The sequence below is a fragment of the Molossus molossus genome, unplaced genomic scaffold (assembly GCF_014108415.1).
Source record: "Molossus molossus isolate mMolMol1 unplaced genomic scaffold, mMolMol1.p scaffold_m16_p_1, whole genome shotgun sequence".
NCBI classification, from domain to species: Eukaryota; Metazoa; Chordata; class Mammalia; order Chiroptera; family Molossidae; genus Molossus; species Molossus molossus.
Genome location: NW_023425344.1, coordinates 145,237,838 through 145,260,568, shown reverse-complemented (window position 1 = coordinate 145,260,568; position 22,731 = coordinate 145,237,838). Strand labels below are relative to the sequence as shown.

Sequence of the window (22,731 nt, the reverse complement as noted above, 5' to 3'; positions counted from 1 at the left end):
AACTAGTACTATCACATCTATACATTGCTTTGAGAACAAAGATTTTCAATACAGTATGCACACTAGGCTATAGGGAAAATAACATCACCTAGGAGTTTCCTATTTATTCCTCTTTACAAATATTATCTCTGTAGTAAAATGTCTTTCCTTACCTCAGTTTTCAGTTTCTGAGTGTGAAAGGCAGAACTCTACCTCTTTAAATTAATATATATTCACTTGTATTTGATGACTATCTTTTAAAAGATAGGCCAGAGATGTTATCACTTACATAATATATGTAAGCGAATTCTCTACACACACTAGGTGCTTACTTAAATTTAATCTAAAATGTACTTATTTCACTTCTCTTGAAAATAAGCCAAAGAACAGTAGACTATCAAAGACACATAGTTATAATGGAATAAGTAAATATTTAGAGCATGAATAGCCTTAGTGATAACCTTAAGGGAAACTCAAATCTTACCTTGAGAAATGCTGTTCCAGAGCCCCCATTCTTTATTATCATGTTTGTGTAGTACTAATTGCTAATCGCTTTCATCCTATACCGTATAATCAACATTTTAATGCTTTCCATGCATTCATTTAGTTTGAACCCTTACAACAACCCAGTGAGGTAGGTAATATTTCCAGTTTACATATCAGGACTCATAGAACTGAGTTACATAAGATCACACACTGTTAAGTGACAAAGCCAAAATTTGACCTCAAAATCCCAACTACAATACAAATTTTTATTTAAATAAGGAAAAGAGCTATTGTACAAATATTACTCTTTAGATGCAGCCTGTAGAGCCACAGCCTATGGAAGCTTAGTTCTGTAAGGATGTGCTTCTATAGATTTTTAGGCTTAGAGATGATACCATCTGGATACCTTTGCTTGAACCGGGCAACCACATCTGGGTCTAGTAGGTGGATCCCATCCAGTTGGTTTCCAAGGGTGATCCTGAAGCAAGGGGAAAGATGGGGTAAACCAAAATTCCTGGAATTAAAAGGCTTAATATTGTTAAAATATATGAATACCTTTTATTAAGACTGCCTGTCATCTCATCGAATATTCCTGCCAATTCTATTTAAAAGACCTTAATATTAAAATAGTATATGGTATTGTGACTGGCAAGATCTGTATCAGTTAAAGGTTAACCTGGCTTACTTCACAAAGTTGTTGCCAGTGAGTATTCTGTGGATAAGTAAAATATTAGAAGCATGTCTTTTCAAAATTTTTAAAATTTATTTTTAATTGGATTTACTTAAAACACGTATGGTTTTATGAACCAATGTCAGCCAAGTAAATTCAATTAAAAAATAAATTAGCAGCATGTCTTTTAAAGCTCTACTAACAGGATGAAAGAGTTAAAATTATTGACAGATTAGATTCTTAATAACCACCAGGGGGCAGATTCAAAATATCTATAGAATAACTGAAGAATATCTTTAGGTTTTAAGAGTGGAATCGAGAACAGTGGTTTTGAATCCCAAAAACCTGTGGGGTTTCCAATGAACGTTGCAGATTCCTGTAAAACAATCTAAAATATAAGCTTAGGTGGCTTGTGAACCCTCTGAAGCCCATTTACAGAATACTGGAATAGGATGTGAATGAAGTTCTACTAACTTCAGTTCTTGACTATAAACACTTTTGCCTTGGGAGCTAGAATTTTCTCTGGCCACCTTACCAGTTGGGCTGCACATTATGAGGTCGTCCAAATAATTCAATCTTGCGAGTGCCAGGGGATAGTCTCTCAATCATGCCATAGATTTCGTCTGGTTTATGACTGGTAGAACGAACCTGGGAAATAAAGGGTCTAGCTACTTTTAAGTTACCCACGATTGCAATTCTAGCCCTTTCCATTCATGTTTAAGATGCAAATGCAAGCCCTGGCCAGTATGGCTCAGAGGTTAGAGCATTGGCCCGCGGACCAGAGAGTGCTGGGTTTGGTTCCCACTAAGGGTACATGCCTCGGTTGCAGTTCATCCCTGGCCCCGGTTGGAGTTTGTGCGGGTGGCAACCAGTCCACGTGTCTCTCTTGCATCGATGTTTCTCTCTCTCTCTTCCTCCCTCTCTCCCTCCTGCTCTATCTGAAGATAAATGCAAAAGTGTCCTCCGGTGAGGAGTAACAACAACAAAAAAGAGATGCAAATGCAAGAACCTGGGACAAGAATACCCCTGACTTCAATAATTAATACCAATTAAAATGTGAAAGCTTTGGATGTGTGGGGAAGTACATACCTCAGCTACGATCACATCACAATCCAGACCCTGGTTGAAGCCTTGGGGATTTCCTTTGACACCAACCTGCTCACCACAGAGAACAGATTACCTTATGAAACCCAGCATTTGAACTTTTTCTCAATAAGAAATCAAACAATTCCTCTTTTTGCTCCACCTAATGAATTGAGCCCCACTGCTGCTCACCAAGCAGTGCTCCTTCCCATGGTTCAACCAGTGACCTGTACGGCCTGTCCGAATGATGCGTTGCAGTTGATTTGTCTTCACCCAGATAATTTCATCTACCCGTTCATAACTGTGGAGCATAAGAAAGAGAACTAGAGCTTTAATCAGGTTTTCACAGTTTAGGAGTAGTACCATCTACTCTACCAAGGCAAGGAATCACAGAGAATACTTTGGGAGAAGTAAACAGATAACAATTATGTATTTCCCTCAAAAGAAAGCAACACAATGATTGCTACTTACCCCCAGAGGTTCAGACATTCTCTGCCCAACTCCATGGCCCTAAAAGAAATAAGGGTTAAACAGCTACTTTTATGCTGGTGGATTCTTTCCCCTCAAGATGTGTTGTTTTCAGTAAACATTCAATGAGTATTTACATGCAAGACACCATTAGGGCAACAGGATGGACTTAAGAATATAAAGATAGCCGGGCTGGTGTGGCTCACAGGTGGAGCGTTGACCTATGCACCAAGAGGTCACCAGTCTGATTCCCGGTCAGGGCACATGCCCAGGTTGTGGGCCCGATCCCCAGTTAGGGGCATGCAGGAGGTGGCCAGCCGATGTTCTCTCATCGATGTTTCTCTCTCTCTCCTTCTACCTTCCTCTCTCTCTAAAATATCAACAAAAAAATAAAAATTAAAAAAAAAACAACATTAAAGAATGCAATAAAAAGAATATAAAGATAAAACATAGTGTCTACTCTCAATGGCCTTACCTTTCACAAGGAACAAATAGGGAGTTAAATAGAACTCAAGGTATAATTTGTTAAAAATAGGCATTAGGTCTCAGTAGAAAAAAAGGCTGACTCAATCATATATTTAATAGCACAACTAGGAAAGCCCAGGATTTTATCCCCACCCAGTACTCACTCTGTACTATATCTGCCCATAACTACATGTCTTTGAACTGCATTACCTGCCTGTGACCCAGAGGAAGAGAAAGCCATCATCCTGCAGTACTGGTATGTTGAGCCTGCGCATCTCATCATCTGTCAGGGTCCCATAGGGCAGCTCCATGTGAATATCCCAGGGTGGGTCAGCCATCACAACTGCAAACTTGCCCAAGATACTGACGTCCAGGTAGCGGATATCACAACAGATCCACTGCATGAGGTGGTATTTGGTCATCTTCCCTTCCTCCACTCTCAGATTCATGGCCCCAGTCCCTCTTTTCCATTTGATTTTCCTACTACTTTCTAAACATATCTATCCCACTCCATTCCCAATCAGCAAGATAAATTACTAATTATGTCCTGCTTTCCTACATGGATGGCTGCCCTATTTACATTAAGTCCATACACTGAGACAAGTTTTCTGAGCTGACAGGTACCTGAGGTGGGAAGAGTCGATCTGCATTGGAGTCACCTCCAACACTTTGTGTAAGAGCAAGCTCCTGGCTCGGTGTATGGTCTTTGCTCCCAGGAGCTTCAGAATCCATGCATGCATCAATTTCATAGTGAACATATTTGCAAGTATCCATGTGGAAACATGTGTTAAGGAAAGAGCAGTCACCTAATGACTCATCAGTGTGTTTATTGATGATTCGTCTGGGGAAATAAAAAGGGAGAATCAGAATCAAGACAGTGTTCCAGAGTTAGAGCCCACAGTTCAAGTTCCAAATTGTTTCACAATTTCCTATCTTTCCCCCTCTCCTAATTTTCTGTATCCTTAGAACTTCCTCCAAGAGTTTTTAGAAAAGAGGGAGGCAGGTAACATGGAAATCCATAATTCACACTAAAGAATCGTTTTAATTCCTCTCTGAGCAAAGACATAATTTGCTTATCGTATGACAGGAAGGAAGGAAGGGCTTGCTGGCTAGAGAGCAGTGCAACACTGACCTAAGAGCCCACAGTCCTGTTTCTCCTAAGATCATCTTTCCAAAGAATTTTAACTTTCACTGGGGCTCAGAGGCAGAAATGCCTGCTATTGCAAAAAGAAAGAGGCATTATTTGGGAGTCCAGCCTTTATTCTCTCCCACAGAACACTACTTCTAAAAGTATACTTTCAGAGTCTGGAGGTCTCAGACAAACCATATTAGAACCATTTAAGAACAGAATTAAAGACATAACCCCAATGACTGGAAGCAATGTGCTGAAAAGGAATGACTGCTTCTAGGAAACCCATTCCACCTCTCTCCCTCCCAAGAGACCTGAAGTGCAGCTTGCGACAGGGCCGATCAGCATCACTGGCTTTCATGCACTCCTCCTTGGTTCCATAGTCACAGAACTCTTGTACTTGGGCCCGACCTCGTGACCGAAACTTTTCAACAATGGACTGTTCCTTCGCTGTGGTAGTATTTAATAGCTCTAGGATCTCCTGACTGACCTGTGACAGAAGAAGCCTTGAACTTAACAAGGTTTATAGATAAAATTAGCCCTTAAACCATCTCTGTAAATTCTACTTGTCAATAATGCCCACCAAAACCACTTATATTGCCCTGGCCAGTTTGGCTCAGCGGTTAAAGCGTCGGCCTGCGGTCCAGAGAGACCCGGGTTCGGTTCCCGCTAAGGGCATGTGCTTCGGTTGCAGTTTGTCCCCGGCCCTGGTTGGTCGTGCGGGTGGCAGCCACTCGATGTGTCCCTTCACGTCGATGTTTCTCTCTCTCTCTCCCTTCCTCTCTCTCCCTCCCACTCTCTCTGTACAAAAAATGGGAAAATGTCCTCGGGTGAGGATAAAAAAAAAACAAAAAAAAACCCACTTATATTAGGTACTGAACCAAGGCACAGTGCTAAGCACTTTACTGTTTGGTTCAGTCTATGCAGCAGTTCTATAAGGAAGAGTACTCGGATTATCCTCACATTACAGATAAGAAGACTAAGGCTCAAGAGAAGTTGATTACATTGTCAAATTCACACAACCACAAGTAGCAAAGGGAAGAGAACTCATGTGGGTCCAGTATTTATACAGAGGACTACTAAAGAGTAAACGCTCAACATCATTGATAGGTTCTGTGACTTTAAGTGAAATGACGTACAACAAAATCAATTTTACCACAGGCTAATTGATAAAAACTAAAGTTAAGTTCCTTAAGCATCTCATCAACGTTATGATGAAATAATACTGAATGAAACTACTTTATTTGAGGACTTGCTGTACTGCCAATTCACATTGTTCAATCTATTTCCATAATTACTGGTCCATATGACTATCTTCTAGTATTTATTTCCATTCATCTCCCTCTATTTCTACATTTGGATTCCTCTTCTCTCTTGTTAAAAAAATAATTCTATTTGTTGATTGTTACAAAGAGAGGGAGAGAGAAAGAGAGAACCACTGATTTTGTTCCACTTATTTATGCATGCATTGGCTGACTCTTGTATGTGTCCTGACTGGGGAGCAAACCGAAACCTTGGCATATCTAACCAACTGAGCTACCCATCCAAGGCTGGATTCCTCTTCCCTTGATCTCATGATTCTTCCAAACAGATCCAATGACAAAGATTCTCTAATTCTGAGTTTCTAACATTGGCACTTTTGACATTGTTGAGTGGAGGCTATCCTACTATGGCTGTAGGATGTTTAGCAGCATCCCTTGCCTCTACCCATTAGATGCCTGTAGCACTCCCCTGTGTTGTAACAACCGCCAAATGTCCTCTGTGAGAAGGAAAGAGGGCATAATCATCCCCAGTTGAGGACTACTGTTCTAAATCTTCAATTCTAAGAATTGCTCCTTGCACAATGGGTAAATTCCTCTCAACCAAAGCTATAATTCAAAGTATATGTGTGAAAGCATTTCCATCTGCCCCTACCTTCTTGCTCTGTTGTTCCTTAGTAGATTGTTGGTTCAGAAGGCTTTCTATCTCCAGATCAACGTCTGAGGCAGCATGTTTCCTTGATTTCTTGGTTGGCTCCTTGGCTGCTTCTGATGCTGAAGAGGCCAGACCAGAGGCCAAAGAGCTAGTAAAGGCAGCTACTGTGGTCAAGTCCTGTTCCGCACGCCGCTTCTGCCCTGTGATAGCCCCCGTTACCTCCCCAGGGCCCTTCTTTTCTGCCACAGCACCCATCATGGCAGAGAGCTTGGAATGATCAGCATAGGTAACAAGAGTAGGATGTGCATCATCTTGTAGGAGACCTCGCTTTACTTCAATTAACTCCTGAGCTGCAAACTTCTGTAGAAGGCTTTCCACCCCATCTTGAGTAGCAGGGGCATCTGGCTAGGGAAGGAGGAGAGGGCAATAAGACACTGACCCTGAACTGAAGTAAAGAAGTGGTAGATACCAACCTTGTCTTATCAGGTCATTACCGTGGAGATGGCAAGACGGATGGACACAGCATCAGTAGGCAATGTTAGGGCTAGATCAGAGAGGTGGTGTAGCAACTTCTTCTCTAATTCAGGGTCTGTAGCTAATTCAGGAACTGTCGAAGCTGTGCTGGGCTTAGAGCCACCAGAAGTGGGTGCAGTAGGCACTGGGCTGTCACTGCGGAAGGTTGGAGACAGTGCTGCCTCTGGATTCCGTAAATCTAGGAATGAAGAGAACAGAAACTGAAGAAGAGCAACCACTGTCAGTCTCTCTATTCCCCAGGAGTCAAATTATTTGGCATTCACAGCACACATTTCTTGCAAGCAATTCTGACCAAATTTAGCACTAGATAACTTCTCCTCAATCATATTTAAGCATTCATTCACTGCATTGCCAGGATAATCCTCAATTTTCTGGGAACAGCTTACCTCCTCTCTACTGAATGAGAGTTTTCCTAATCCCTTGTCCTTGCTGTACTTCAAATGAAATTAGCAGAATGGTAGATTTAAATGTCTTTACCACCTCCATTCAAGTCACTCTAAATAACAACTGACATAATCAACCTGAATTTAATTTTTTTAATCCTCACCCGAGGATATTTTTCCACTGATTTCTAGGTAGAGTGGAAGGGAGGGAGGGAGGAGAGAGAGAGAGAGCGCGCGAGAGAGACAGAGACAGAGACATTGATGTGAGAGAGACACATTGATTGGTTGCCTGCATTTAAAAGCCAAAAATGTTGCCCTGGCCAGTATGGCTCAGCTGTAACAGCATTGCCCACGGACCGAAGAGTCCCGGGTTCGATTCTGGCCAAGGAGATGTACCTTGGTTGCAGTTCATTGCCAGTCCCGGTCAGGGTTGCGTGGGTGGCAACCAATTGATGTGTCTCTCACATCTATGTTCTCTCTCTTTCTTCCTCCCTCTCTCCCTCCAGCTCTATCTGAAGAGTAATGTAAAAATATCCTCAGGTGAGGATTAAAAAAAAAAATTTTTTTTTAAATCAAAACCTTAATAAGATTTAAGAAACTAAAATTAGGACAAAATATTACCCTTGGGAAAACCTAATATCTGTGATTATTTATTTAAAATATATATGAGCCCTGGCCGGTTTGGCTCAGCAGTTGGAGCGTCGGCCTGTGGACCAGAGAGTCCCGGGTTCGGTTCCCGGTAGGGGCATGTACCAAAAAAAAATAAAAATAAAAAAATAAAATATAGATGAAATATTAAACTCAGGACTTACCCTGGAATTTTGTTAAATTAAATATTATAAGGTATAAATGAGCTATTATTAGTTTACATTTAAAAATATTTTGATTAGTTGGAAATTTCCACTGTAATGGAACTGACGTTAGTAAACTTTGACTCAGAAATCCCAAGGATAATGAAGCTGAACTATACAAACACTTGGCTGGAATAGTTATATTTTATGAAAATAAGTTCTACCCTGTTTGGAAAACAGACTCTACAATTTCATATTAACTGTAAATGTTAAATAATTGACAACTTTCTTCACCTTGCTTACTTCGATTCCTTTATGTTCTGCTGAATCTTAGAGAGACTAGAACTCCCATGAACTAATAAAAGTTCCTTGTTTGCCTTGGCCGGTGTGGCTTAGTTGGTTGAGCATCATCCCATGCACTAAGAGGTCCCTGGTTTGATTCTGGTCAGGGCACATGCCCAGGCTGTGGGCTCGATCCCCAGTGTGGGGTATGCAGGAAGCGGCCAATGTTTCTCTGTCTCTCTCCCTTTCCTTTCCTCTCTCTTAAAAAGAAATAAATAAATACAACATTTTTTAAAATTCCTTATTTTGGCAAAACGGTGTTATACACATGGAAGAGTCATGGAAGCACTTTTAAAGGTCAGGATGAGAAAAGAGCAACTGACTTAAGCTAAAAATATGTATTAAATGTAAGTGACAGTTACTACTCAGCTTACTTGAAAGTCTATAGACAAAATTCCTGCATTGAATAGGTCTTGACTTGGTGACTACTGAAGTCCCTTGCAATTCAGAGATTCTATGAATCTAATAAATTTGAGCTAAAATGCTCCAATTGCAATTTACACTAGGATCAAACTCAGTTTTTTATCAGTCAAGTTTTAAATATATTTGAAGTAAACAAAAGTTTATTTCATTAAGCAACCCAACTAAGCACAATCAATGGTAAATTTCACTATTAAGGCAAAAAACAAAAAAAGGTGCTTTAATATTAGGATTTCAGGTACTGCCATCCACAAATTGTTTTTTTTTTTTTTTTTTTTTTTTTTTTATCCTCACCCAAGGACATTTTTCCATTTTTTGTTCAGGTAGAGTGGGGGTGGGAGGAGAGAGGAACAGAGAGAGTGAGAGAAACATCGATGTGAAAGAAACACATCGAGTGGCTGCCACCCGCACGACCGACCAGGGCCAGGGACAAACTGCAACCGAGGTACGCGCCCTTAGCGGGAACCGAACCCGGGTCTCTCTGGACCGCAGGCCGATGCTCTAACCGCTGAGCCAAACCGGCCAGGGCCCACAAATTGTTTTATACATTATATATTGACCATTTTAACTCAAAGTATGCTAAAGGGAGTAATTTATGTAAGCTATTAATCTAAAGATTCTGAAAATAGAAACAAGAGCTAAAGGAAAATTTAGATAAGTTTTAAATCAATACTGAGCATATAGTTTCTTTCCTTTATGTTCTGAAATTTTTAATATTTTAGATAAGCCATAAATTGTCCACCCTGCCCCCCCCCCATTTAAATTTATGTTCAAACTTTGTGCCAGGTACCTTGTAATATGCTGTTGACATTAGTATGAGTTTACTTTGTTAATAAAGGCTTAAGCTTCTTCCTACAGACAATCCCTTCTACATCTTTTTTTTTTAAACCAGTTTATTGAGGTATGATCAACACATAGGAAGCTGTACATATGTAATGTATACAACTCAATGACTTTTGGAGAAAAGTATATATACCCATAAACCACTACCACAAAGGCTATAGACATACCACCTCCCAAAGATTCCTTCTTCTGCCTTTATTATCTGGTGTGGTAAGACCACTTAGCATAATTATCTACCCTCTTAGAAAAATTTTAAGTATACAATACAGTATTGTTAGCTATTGGCACTATGCTGTTTACATAGATCTCCGGACTTTTTTTTTTTTTTGTACAGATAGAGTGGGAGGGAGAGAGAGGAAGAGAGAGAGAGAGAAACATCGACATGAAAGGGACACATCGAGTGGCTGCCACCCGCCCGACCAACCAGGGCCGGGGACAAACTGCAACAGAAGTACGTGCCCTTAGCGGGAACCGAACCCAGGTCTCTCCGGACCGCAGGCCGATGCTCTAACCGCTGAGCCAAATCGGCTAGGGCTACATAGATCTCTAGAACTTATTGATCTTGCATAACTGAAACCTTGTACCCTTTGGCCACTACCTTCCCATTCCCCTTATTCCCCACCCTCCCACCATCCTCCAGCCCCTGGCAATTACTCTCTACTTCTATGACTTTAATTATTTTAGAGTCCACATCTCAAATATAATGTAAGATCATATAATATTTGTCTTTCTGTGTCTGACTTAATTTACTTAGCATAATGTCCCTCTGATCCACCCTGGCAGATGTCCTTTTCATGGCTGAATAAATATTCCATTGTATGTATATTCCACATTTTCTTTATCCACTCACCTATTGATGAACATTTAGGTCATTTCCCTATCTTGGCTATTGGAAGTAACACTGCAATGAACATGGCTGTGCAGGTATCTCTCCTAGATCCTGATGTCAATGCTTTTGAGTACCCTGAAGTGGAATTGCTGGATCATATAGCAATATTCCTCACCCAAGGATATTTTTCCATTGATTTTTATATAGAGTGGGAGGAGGAAAAGGAGAGAGAGAGAGAGAGAGAGAGAGAGAGAGATAGGGCAACAGAGAGAGAGACATTGATGGCAGAGAGATACATGGATTGATTACCTCCCACATGACCCCAGCAGGGGCAAGGGATCAAACCTGCAACCAAGGCATGTGCCCTTGACCGGGAATTGAACTTGAGACTCTTTGGTCCATGGGCTGACACTCTAACTGCTGAGTCAAACTGGTCAGGGTCCATTTTTTATTTTTTGAGGTACCTCCATTCTGTCTTCCATAATGATTATCCCAATTTACACTCCCATCAGTAGTGAATCAATGTTCCCTTTTCTCTTTACCAACATTTGTTATCTTTTGATTTTTTAATAACAACCATCCTAACAAGTATGAGGTAATATCTCATTATGGTTCTGACTTGCATTTCCCTAATGATTAGTGATGTTAAATATCTTTTTATATACCTGTTGGCCATCTATCTATACATCTTTTTTTTTATTAAATTTTTTTCTTTATTGATTTTAGATAGAGAGGAAGGGAGAGGGAGAGAGAGATAGATATATGGATGAGAGAGAACATCAACTGGCCGCCTCCTACATGCTCCCCACTGGGGATTCGGTCCACAACCTGGGCATGTACACTGACCTGGAATAGAACCAGCGACCTCTTGGTGCATGGGTCGATGCTTAACCACTAAGCCACACTGGCCGGGCTATACATCTTCTTTAAAGATGCTTTACATCTTGATTTAGCATATTTTGCTTGTTTCTCACCCATGTAACTTAAAAGAAAATAATAAAAATGTTGTCATTGATTAAAATAAATATGGGTCTTGACTGCTTTGGCTCAGTGGTTAGAGTGTTGGCCAACAGACTAAAGAGTCACGGGTTTGATTCCGGTCAAAATCATGTACCTTGATTGGGGTTCAGTCCCCGGCCTTGGTTAGGTTGTGTGGGAGGCAACCAATTGATGTGTCTCTCTTATGTCGATGTTTCTCTCTCTCCCCCTCACAATCTATCTGAAGATAAATGGAAAAATATCCTCAGGTGAGGATTTAAAAAATAAATAAATAAGTAAATAAATTAATATAAAATTATTAAGCATTTTCCATGATTTCCAATTTCCAATCAGCGCTTCAAAAATATTATTTTTCTGGCCAGATATCTCACTTGGTCCTGATGCACCAAGACTGTGGGTTCTATCCCTGGTCAGGGCACATATAAGAATCAACCGATGGTTGCATAAATAGGTGGAACAACAGATCGATGTTTCTCTCTCCCTTCCTCTCTCTCTCTCTCTCTCAAATCAGTTTTTTAAAAAAGTGACTGTCATTATAAAAATAATTCTTATTAATGTAATCTAATCAAAATTCCATTGAGGAACATACTTATTCACTACCATATTACTTTTCATTATTGCCACAACAAAAATGGTTCTTGAAACATTTGGCTTAAATATGCCATAATGCCACATTATTTTTTTTAATAAACATTTTCTCTATTAACTTTATTTTAAATGAAGCCAAGAGCTAATGGTTCAAAGAAAAAAAGCATTGTTATATCTTATTATCATATTTAAAATAACAATATATAAACTTGGTTACACGTTATTGCTCTCGATTTCTTTCCTACCAACTTTCTAGAATAGACTACACTTCTTTTATCTAAACTTTATACATCATATCAAACATTATCTCAGTGAGAAAAAGCATTGATTTTGCTGCAGTTCTAGTGTCAATAAATGGAAAATGTGCTTTTCAAAAAATTAATTTTATTAAGGTAACATTGGTTAATATCATTATATAAGTTTCAGGTATACACAATTTTATAATACAATATCTGTATACTCCATTGCGTGCTCAAGAAAATGTGCTTTTATAATTAAACCTACCGATACTATCAAGGATGTAATCATATACACATTTTACTTTCTCCAGTTAATAACCAAATTTAGATGTTCTTTGAGTAGAGTACACTTTTTTTGAATTCTCATCCGAGGATATTTTTTCCATTGATTTTGAGAGTGGAAGGGAGTGGCAGGGAGGGGAAGAGGGGGAGACAGAGGGAGGAAGAAGGGGGGAGTGAGGGAGAGAAAAAACCTAAATGTGAGAGAGACACATCGATTGGTTGCCTCCCACACACACATGAATCAGGCCCTGGGATCGAACCTGCAATCCAGGTATACGCCCTTGACCTGGAATCAAACCCATGGCCCTTCAGTGTGCAGACTCATGCTCTAACCACTGCGCTACCAGCCTGGGATATAATTTTTCTTAAAGAAAGCTTAAAAGTCTGTAAAATGAACCCCTTTAACATACATTTCCTTTTTTCTTTTTTTCTTTTTTGGGCCTTCCGGTGAAAACCAGAAGACCTACTAGACAAATTCAAAAAGAGCTGTAAGCACTTTAACATACATTTCCAATCTCTAGAACTAGATACTGACTTTTTTTCTTTTGTAATTTGACTAATCACTTGTTTTAATACTGCTTTTTTACTTTTTTTTTTGTGGTACGTGCCCCTAGTGGGAACCAAACCCGGGACTCTCTGGTCCGCAGGCCGATGCTCAACCGCTGAGCCAAACTGTCCAGGGCTTAATACTGCTCTTTTAAAAAACAACCTGGTGATGTGATTCTGGTTACGAATCCTTGTGTAACACCTCCTGGGAGTTTCTTTTCATCCCAATAAGGACAATGGGGCTGAAAACACCTTTTTAAAGGTTATTGTGAGGAAGGGAATCATGTTCAATGTTGTGAACAAAATTTAACATCTAATTAATGCAACTATTTATGAATAGGCTTTACCAACTCTGTGAATTCCATGTCATTACATGCAAATTTTTGTATATTTGTGTATATGAATAACAATATGTATGTATATATACATTTGGGGAATACATTTTTTATCATTCGTAAAATGGGTTAATGTCCAGAACATTAATAAAAAGAGCTGGGTTTCAACTCCTTCAAAAATTATTTTTTCATTTTTTTTTTTTTTTATCCTCACCCGAGGACATTTTTCCATTTTTTGTTCAGGTAGAGTGGGAGGGAGAGAGAGGAACAGAGAGAGAGAGAGAAACATCGATGTGAAAGGAACACATCGAGTGGCTGCCACCCACACAACCGACCAGGGCTGGGGACAAACTGCATCCGAGGTACGCGCCCTTAGCGGGAACCGAACCCGGGTCTCTCAGGACCGCAGGCCGACGCTCTAACCGCTGAGCCAAACCGGCCAGGGCGTATTTTTTCATTTTTTAAAAAAGATTTTCTAGGTGAAGTTTTTTTTCTTCTTTCTTGATTTTAGAGAGAAAAAAAGGGAGAGGGGGAGAGAGAAACATCCATGAGAGACTGGCCAACTCCTGCACGCCCCCCCACTGGGGATTTGGCCCACAACCTGGGCAAGTGTCCTGACCAGGAATTGAACCGGCGGCCTCTTGGTGCATAGGTCAACGCTCAACCATTGAGCAACACAGCCCGGGCTGTTTTTTCATTATTAATACATTTACTGATTACTTCCACTATGCTGGCAACTGTGCTGACACTCTGCTTCTAATCTAAAAGAAATTGCATGTGTTGGGTTCAGCAAAGTAATACATAATGTTTGATTTCATTCTTTGGTTAACAGTTCCATTACATATAAACTTAATATTAGCTTGAAAACATAAAAAATATAGCCAGGCCCTGGCCAGTTTGGCTCAGTGGACCAAAGAGTCATGGGTTCGATCCCAGTCAAGGGCATGTACCTCGGTTGTGGTTCAATCCCTGGCCCTGGTCAGGGTTGTGCAGGAGGCAATTGATGTCTTTCTCACATCGATATTTCTCTTTTTCTCTCCCTCCCTCCCACTCTATCTGAAAAACAATGAAAAAATATCCTCGAAGGATTAAAAAATATATTTATGGCCAGTCTACTAATTTGCTGACCCCTATAATACATCAATATCTACATGCACTTCTTCAATCTCACTGATGAAGTATATACTAAGCAGTTCACATATTTACCAAGTGCTAAGCTTGGCCAAGTCTATCGTTCAATTAAAATAAAAAAGATTTATTGAAAGTAATATTCTTCATTTCAAAAAGCTGTACTTTGGCCCTGGCTGGTGTGGGTCATTGGTTAGAGCATCATGGTCCCATGCACCAAAAAGGTGGCTGGTTGATTCCCAGTCAGGGCAATACCTAGGTTGTAAGATTGATTCCCAGTAGGGGTATGTATGGGAGGCAACTGAGATCAACAGTTCTCTCATAAATCCATGTTTTTTCTCTCTTCCTTCTCCTCTAAAATCAGTTTTAAAAAAGAAAAAGAAGCCCTGGCCATTTTGGCTCAGCGGTTAGAGCGTCGGCCTGTGGTCCGGAGAGACCCGGGTTCGGTTCCCGCTAAGGGCACGTACTTCGGTTGCAGTTTGTCCCCGGCCCTGGATGGTCGTGCGGGTGGCAGCCACTCGATGTGTCCCTTCAAGTCGATGTTTCTCTCTCTCTCTACCTCCCACTCTATCTGTACAAAAAATGGAAAAATATCCTCGGGTGAGGATAAAAAAAAAAAAAAAGAAAAAGAGAGCTAGAAGTACTTTGTGGAAAATAGTAGAGTGGTTCCTCAAAAAATTGAAAATAGAATTACAGGTATGCCCCGCTTTTGAAATTTTGCTTTATGCCACTTGGCTTTTACAAAAAACCTACATTAGCCCTGGCCGGTTTGGCTCAGCGGCAGAGTGTCAGCCCACAGACCAGTGAGTCGCGGGTTCGATTCTGGTCAAGGGCATATACTTTGGTTGCAGTTTGTCCCCAGTCCTGGTCGGGGTTATGCAGGAGGCAACCAGTCGTTGTGTCCCTCTCATGTCGATGTTTCTCTCTCTCCTTTTCTCTCCCTCCCACTCTATCTGAAGATAAACAGAAAAATATCCTCAGATGAGGATTTAAAAAAAACAACCAAAAAAACCAAAAACCTACATTAGTACTTGTTTTTGCTAACTGAAAGAAATCCAAGGATTTTTGTTTTTATGAAAAAAGGGAAGAAAGGATTTAGAGAGTGATATGTCCTAAGGTAATTGCTTCATCACTTTAAGCCATATTATCTTACAAAAGTTTTCATAGGAACACTCTACTTTTGGATAGTGGAGAAACCTGTACCATATGATCCAGCATTTCCACTTCTGGGTATATACCCCCAAAATTTGAAAGCAGGGTCTCAAAAGATATGTGTACACCCATTTTGACAGCAGCATTATTCACAATCACCAAAAGGTAGAAGCAAGCTTAAGTCTAATGATGAATAAATTGATAAAATAAAATGTGGTATAGGCATACAATGAAATATTACTCAGCCTTAAAAAGGAAATTCTGACACATGCTATAACATGGATGAACCTTGATGACATTATGCTAAGTGAAATAAGCCAGTCATAAAAAGACCAAAAATACTTTGATTCCATTTACAGGTATCTAAAGTAGTCAAACTCATGAAAACAGAAAGTAGAATGGTAGATTGCCAATAACTGGAAGGAGGGGAGAAGAGGGAGTTCCTGTTTATTAGCTACAGAGCTTCAGTTTACAAGATGAAACAGTTCTGAAGATTGACTGCCCAACAATGTGACTATACTTCATACTACTGAACTGTATACTTAAAGATGGTTAAAATGGGCCCTGGCTGGTGTGACTCAGCTGGTTGAGTGTCGTCTTGTGCATTGAAAGGTTTCTGGTTCAATGCCAAGGTTGTGGGAAGCAGCCAATCAATATTTCACTCTCACATTGATGTTTCTCTTTCTCCCTCTCCCCCTAAAAATCAATTTTAAAAATCTTTAAAAATAAAATAAATGGTTAAAATGGTAAATTTTATGTGTATTTTGACACGATTTTAACAATGTTGTATTTTTCAAATAAAATTTTGTTGTTGTTTTTTTCTTTACTGATTTTAGAGAGAGAGGAAGGGATAGGGGGAGAGAGATAGAAACATCTATGAGAGAGAACACTGATTGGCTGCCTCCTGCATGCTCCCAACAGGGGATTGGGCCCACAACCTAGGCATGTGCCCTGACCAGGAATCGAACTGGCACGACCTCTTGGTACATGAGTTGACACTCAACCACTGAGCCACACTGGCAAGGCTCAAAAATTTTTTTAATTAGAAAACTTGTTTGTTAAAGAGGTTCTTGTAACAACAAACACAGTAAGAAAGATGATGTAAAAATGATAATATTTTTTTTTCTTTATTGATTTCAGAGAGAGAGGAAGGGAGAGGGAGAGACAGAAACATCGATGAGAGAGAACATTGATTGGCCACCTCCTGTATGCCCCCCATTGGGGATTTGGCCCACACCCTGGGCATGTGCTTGGACTGGGAATTGAACCAGTGACTTCTTGGTGCACGGGTCAATGCTCAACCACTGAGCAACACCAGCTGGGCCCAAGTTGTATTTTTAAAATGCCAAGTTAACAAAGGTCTCCCAGTGATTCTTTGGCCATACTATTTTGCATTCATTAATGACATGGAGCCCTTGCCAGGTAGCTCAGTTGGTTAGAGCATCATCCTGAAGTGCCAGGGTTGCAGGTTCAATCTCTGGTCAGAACACATGCAGGAAACAACCCGTGAATGCATAAATGGGTGGAACAACAAATCAATGTTCTCTCTTTCTCCCCTTCACCTTTCTCTCTCTCTCTCTAAAGATCAATCAATAAAAATAAAATAAAATGGAATAATCAAAATAATGGAAAGAAGGAACAGTGACAGGTTGGGTTAATTTGTATGTTTCATCTCTGTCTATTCTCACAGTACCAAATGGGCCAGCCAAGGCTTGGGGACAGAAGACAACATATATTTAATCACAACCTCAAAAATACATTTACAGGATTTTAACCATATTATTAGGTGGATGTACTAGAAGTCTTAACCATATATTATTAAAATGAATGTACAAGTCAAGAGGTATATATATATATATCTCCAAAAGAGAATATTTACATTCAAGGTAGAACACAATCTTGTCAAAATTATTAAACATGCTTAGCAAGGACCTGGATGAAATCAAGGCTAGTGCTTAAGTTTGCATATAGCACAAAGTTTGGTTAATACCAAAATGTCGGAAGTACTGTGGAAAAGTGAAGTGGAACTTAAAATGACCAAGAGCAATTAGAATCATCCATCTAAAAAATATGAATTTAGAAATAAAGTGTAAAGAAGTATCCTGCCAGAATGGCTGCCATCAACAAACATGTACTGGAGAGGGTGTGGAGAAAAGGGGACTCTAGTACACTGCTGGTGGGAATGCAGACTGGTGGAGCCACTATGGAAAACAACATGGTGTTACCTCAAAAAGTTAAAAATGGAACTGTGATTTGATCCAGTGATCCCACTTCTAGGAATATACCCTAAGAAGCCTGAAACACCAATCAGAAAGAATATATGTACCTCTATGTTCACAGCAGCACTATTTACAATCGCAAGATGTGGAAACAGCCCAAGTGTCCATCAACAGATGAGTGGATAAAAGAGCTGTGGTACATATACACAATGGAGTACTATGTAGCTGTAAGAAAGAAAGATCTCTTATCCTTTTAGACGACATAGAGGGACCTCGAGAGTATTATGCTAAATGAAATAAGCCAATCAGAGAAAGACAAATATCACATGATCTCACTTATATGTGGAATATAATGAACAAAATAAGCTGACGAACAAAATAGACCCAGAGACACGGAAAGGAGTACGATTCAGAATGACAAACCTCAGAGAAGGGGGGTGCAGGTAGAGGAATTAGATAAGCCAAAGAACTTATATGCATGTACTTTTGTGGTTCGGTCTCTGGCCCTGGTTGGGGTCATGCGGGAGGCAACCAGTCGATGTGTCTCTCTCACCTTGATGTTTCTCTATCTCTCCCTCCCTCCTACTCTACCTAAAGATAAATGAAAAAAAAAAGATCCTAGGGTGAGGATCCCCCCCACCTTAGGGTGAGGATAAAAAAAAAATGTATTGAAAACTTAACAACCTAGTGTCCAAAAGTAGTGATTGGTGAGTTTCTAGTTATACATAAATGGAACCATTAGCACCTCCTTTTCTGGTGTTGAGTAACTTACCTGGAGAGCCCACATCGGTCAGTGTTGCTTTCCTAATGACCACGTGAAGAACCTGTACAACAGACTCCATAGAACAGTTGTTTCTCTGACATTTCTTAAATATTATCCAAATACAATCTGTTTTGCTACAATGCATTTATTCAATGTAAATCAAAGTAAATAAGGATATGTCAGAATAACACAGAACTCTTGTTTCAGACATGATTTTCTCATGTTAATGTTTTGAAATGGTCAGGGGCAAATATTCTCATAGTTAAAGAAAAATGTTGATAATATATGAATGCCTTAAGAAAAATAGGTCAGCCCTGGCCGGTTTGGCTCAGCGGTTAGAGCGTCAGCCTGCGGTCCACGGAGACCCGGGTTTGGTTCCCGCTAAGGGCACGTACCTTGGTTGCAATTTGTCCCCGGCCCTGGTTGGTCGTGCAGGTGGCAGCCACTCGATGTGTCCCTTTCACATCAATGTTTCTCTCTCTCTCTCTCTCTCTCCCTCCCACTCTATCTGAACAAAAAAAAAAAAGAAAGAAAAATAGGTCAGAATACTACAAAAATGCCTTAAAAAAAATTAAGTGGCTGGTTTGGTGGCTTCAAGAAGTGCTACACTTTGCACTATGTTAAGCTGTCTGGGAAGCTAGCTACATGTCCAGATGAAGAAAATGCAAAGGTTAAACAAAAAGACCAATGAATGGAAGTAGAAGTAGGAGTAGGAGCCCCAGGGCACAAGCTATGATAATGGGATGGCTTTAATTATAGGTCAAAATGCCAATGGAGATTCAATTATGCTAGCATTTTTAGAAGAATATTATAAGGGCTCTATTTTTTCTGTAAGCCCTCATATTTTTATTTTTAATTTAAAAAATTTTACTTTTTATTGAACTTATCGGGGTAACAATGGTTAACAAAATTATATAGGTTTCAGGTGTATAATTTTATAACACATAATCTATATATTGCATTCTGTGTTCCCCACCCAAGACCTGCTTTTTATTTTTTAATTTTTTTCTTTATTGATTTCAGAGAGAGAGAGAGAGAGAGGAAAAAAAAAAAAACATCGATGAGAGAGAACACTGATTGGCCGCCTCCTGCACACCCCCTACTGGGTATTGGGCACACAACCTGGACATGTGCCCTCACCAGGAATCGAACTGGTGACTTCTTGGTGCACAGGCTGACTCTCAACCACTGAGCCACAACAGCGGGCAAGCCCTGCTATTTTTTTTTTTTTTTAATCCTCACTCAAGGGCATTTTCCCATTTTTTTGTTCAGATAGAGTGGGAGGAAGAAAGAGGAAGAGAGAGAGAGAAACATCAACATGAAAGGGACACATCAAGTGGCTGCCACCCGCACAACCGACCAAGGCCTGGGACAAACTGTAACCGAGGTACGCGCTCCTAGCGGGAACCGAACCCGGGTCTCTCTGGACGGCAGGCTGACCCTCTAACCGCTGAACCAAACCAGCCAGGGTAGCCCTGCTATCTTTAAAGCAGGCTTTTACAGACAGCAAAGATTTTCAGTATTAAATATATATATATATATATATATATATATATATATATATATATATATATATCAGAAATGCTTCTAATCATATTCTTCCAGAATGCTGTTTTTTAAAAAGTTGATGAAATATTTAATCCCAGTAACAGGAGTCTATACTAAATTAAGAAGCCATTAACTACCTGGCCAGGTAGTTAAGTGGAACAAAAAATTTGATGTTTCTCGTTCTCCCTTCCACCCTCTTTATTACATCAATAATTAAAAAATAAAAATAAAATAAAAGCAATGGGTCATTTGTCTATGATAGTGATATAATTGTTATATTTCCTATCTAAAATTGATGTGCATAAATAAAAGGCTCAGAAACAGAGGAAAGTAAAGAATAAAAAATAAACAAATAACAGAGAAAACTCGATCTACAAGAGGTCAAAGGAACTGAAGTTTATGTATAAAGAAAAAAATTCTTCCTCTTGGGTAATTCAGTAATTACTCCAATGCTTGACTACTAATTAATCCCTGATCATATGACTTGCACTTCCTCTACTCACCCTGCCCTCCTAACTTCTTTTTAATTTCTAAGTCTTATATAGCCCTCAAAACCAAATTCTGAGTGCCAACTCCTCCATAATGCCTTAACTGACTAAACCAGCTCTTGTTAGTTCTCCTTTCTCTGTACTTGTGGATTCATTTGGCATTCTACATGTATCATATTGTATTTGACTTTTGATAAGCATCAATTCTTTATCCCCAACTAAATTTCAAACTTCTTGAGAGCAGGGGCAATATCACACTTATTTTTGTCTAACTACACTCATGCACACTGTAGAAACTCAATAGATATGTATTTATTGTGGTGTGAGAATCCTGCCAGGGCATCTTCTACTTCCAGGGGCCAGAATGTGTGCATGAATCTGATCCGCATCAAGACAAGAGTTAGTGATGAATTTGAATGTACTGGGAAACACTGGGGCAACCCACCACAATAGTGGTATAGAGATTCACTATTCTTGTAGACCTTTATAATTGTTTTTCCTTAATTCAGAGATTGCCCTAGGAATGGGTGGTGAGGTTCCTTCATTTTAGGACTGTGACACGGGAGGTGTGTGTGTGTGGGGGGGGGGGGGGGATGGGGGTACGGAATGAAAAACAAAGAACTAATGTTTTCAGGTTCCTGCTCGGTATTGTAAACGACTGGAACAATGCCAGTTCTTCAACTCATTTCGCAACACCCAGTGCCAATTCTGTGAGGGCCACTGAGATGGGCACTCTGGCTATTAAGGTTCAGTGCTTGTTCTCACTGTGCCCACGGACGCAAAGAAAAGACCCCTACAAACCAGTCACCAGAACCTGTGGGGGAACAAAACGCCATGGGGGGGAAAAAGCGGACTTGCTACTTCAAGGAACGGGGGCTGAGAGGCCTAGCAAACGCGACACTGTCGTAGGCTTAAGAGGAATCAACCAGGGCCGGGGATGGGGCCCGGCGTTAGTCCCAGGAAGGCGACCTGCTAGAACCAGCGCCCGGGGTGGGAAGGAGCCTGGACTACTTGCAGGAAGGTGGAGCGTCTGAGCTGCTGAGGGGAGAAAGGAAGCACTAATGCATGCGGCGTTCAAAAATAGCCGCTTGGAGAAGGCCTTCCACTCGGGAGCTTTTTCTCCAGGGTTTCCTCCCATCCATCCCGGCTAAGCATCTGCCCGAGACCCGCGCCTCACCCAAGTGCCCCGAGTCCTGTTTCCGCCTCCGCTGCAGCCTCTCCCGCAAGGAGTCCAGTTGCTTTTTGTGGGCCTGGATAGAGCTCCACGTGTCCGACATCCTCGTCTCCCAGTCTGGCTAAGTCTCCAATCAGGCACGGCAGACTAGCACCTCCCCGCTGAAGGTCCAGGAAAAATCTAATTCTCACGCGCAAACCCCAAGGCTAAACGTAAAGAGATCCCGGAGACGCGCCAGACAGAAAGCCATTTCCGGTTTCGCGCTGCTTTGACGCTGAAACAGCAGCCATCTTAGGTGTTGGCAGGAAAGCGGATGTTTTTTTATTGGCGCTCTGTGGTGCTTCCGGGTGCAATGAGGCTGTGGTTGCCATCTTGGCGCCTGGCAGGACGGCCATGTTGCTATTAGACGCGCATGCGGCCATGTTGAATATAAGGTCACTCTTGAGAGTTGGTTGACAGATAAGATAGTACTTGTACTACAAGTACTTGTAGTACAGATATTAAAATGAAGGATAGCTAATTTCTCTTGATAGTTTGATATATACCTTTTCCATTGAAGGTGTAGGTTTATGTTACCATGCATTCGCTTATAAAGATATCTGTTACAGCCCTGGCCAATTTGGCTCAGCGGTTAGAGCGTCGGCCTGAGGTCCAGAGAGACCCGGGTTCGGTTCCCGCTAAGGGCATGTACTTCGGTTGCAGTTTGTCCCCGGCCCTGGTTGGTCGTGCGGGTGGCAGCCACTCGATGTGTCCCTTCATGTCGATGTTTCTCTCTCTCTCTCCTTCCTCTCTCTCCCTTCCGCTCTATCTGTACAAAAAAAAAAATGGAAAAATATCCTCGGGTGAGGGTAAAAAAAAAAAAAAAAAAAAAAAAGATTCTGTTACATTAGTTCCCAATCTCTGGGTGTATGCAGCACACTTCCCTGAGAGGAGA

General features: G+C 40.6%; 1 protein-coding gene and 1 non-coding gene across 3 annotated transcripts; both read right to left on the bottom strand.

Annotated features, from left to right (window-relative positions):
- Positions 1 to 710: 710 nt before the first annotated feature.
- METTL3 (methyltransferase like 3) lies at positions 711 to 22,050 on the bottom strand. 2 transcript variants are annotated; one of them, XM_036280051.1, is made up of 11 exons: positions 21,801 to 22,049; positions 6,689 to 6,906; positions 6,195 to 6,599; positions 4,595 to 4,770; positions 3,776 to 3,992; positions 3,362 to 3,549; positions 2,690 to 2,728; positions 2,411 to 2,519; positions 2,225 to 2,290; positions 1,671 to 1,783; positions 711 to 943 (listed from the first exon to the last, which is right to left on the bottom strand). In XM_036280051.1, exons 1-11 carry the CDS (start codon positions 21,898 to 21,900, stop codon positions 832 to 834), a joined length of 1,743 nt encoding a protein of 580 aa, XP_036135944.1. In that variant the 5' UTR covers positions 21,901 to 22,049; the 3' UTR covers positions 711 to 831. The 2 variants fall into 2 exon arrangements, with proteins under 2 accessions (XP_036135944.1, XP_036135936.1); XM_036280043.1 differs by having other exon boundaries at positions 718 to 979; positions 21,801 to 22,050.
- Positions 12,880 to 12,942, bottom strand: LOC118621956. Its single transcript, XR_004957851.1, has one exon. It is a non-coding gene; the product is annotated as a U7 small nuclear RNA (small nuclear RNA).
- Positions 22,051 to 22,731: the final 681 nt, after the last annotated feature.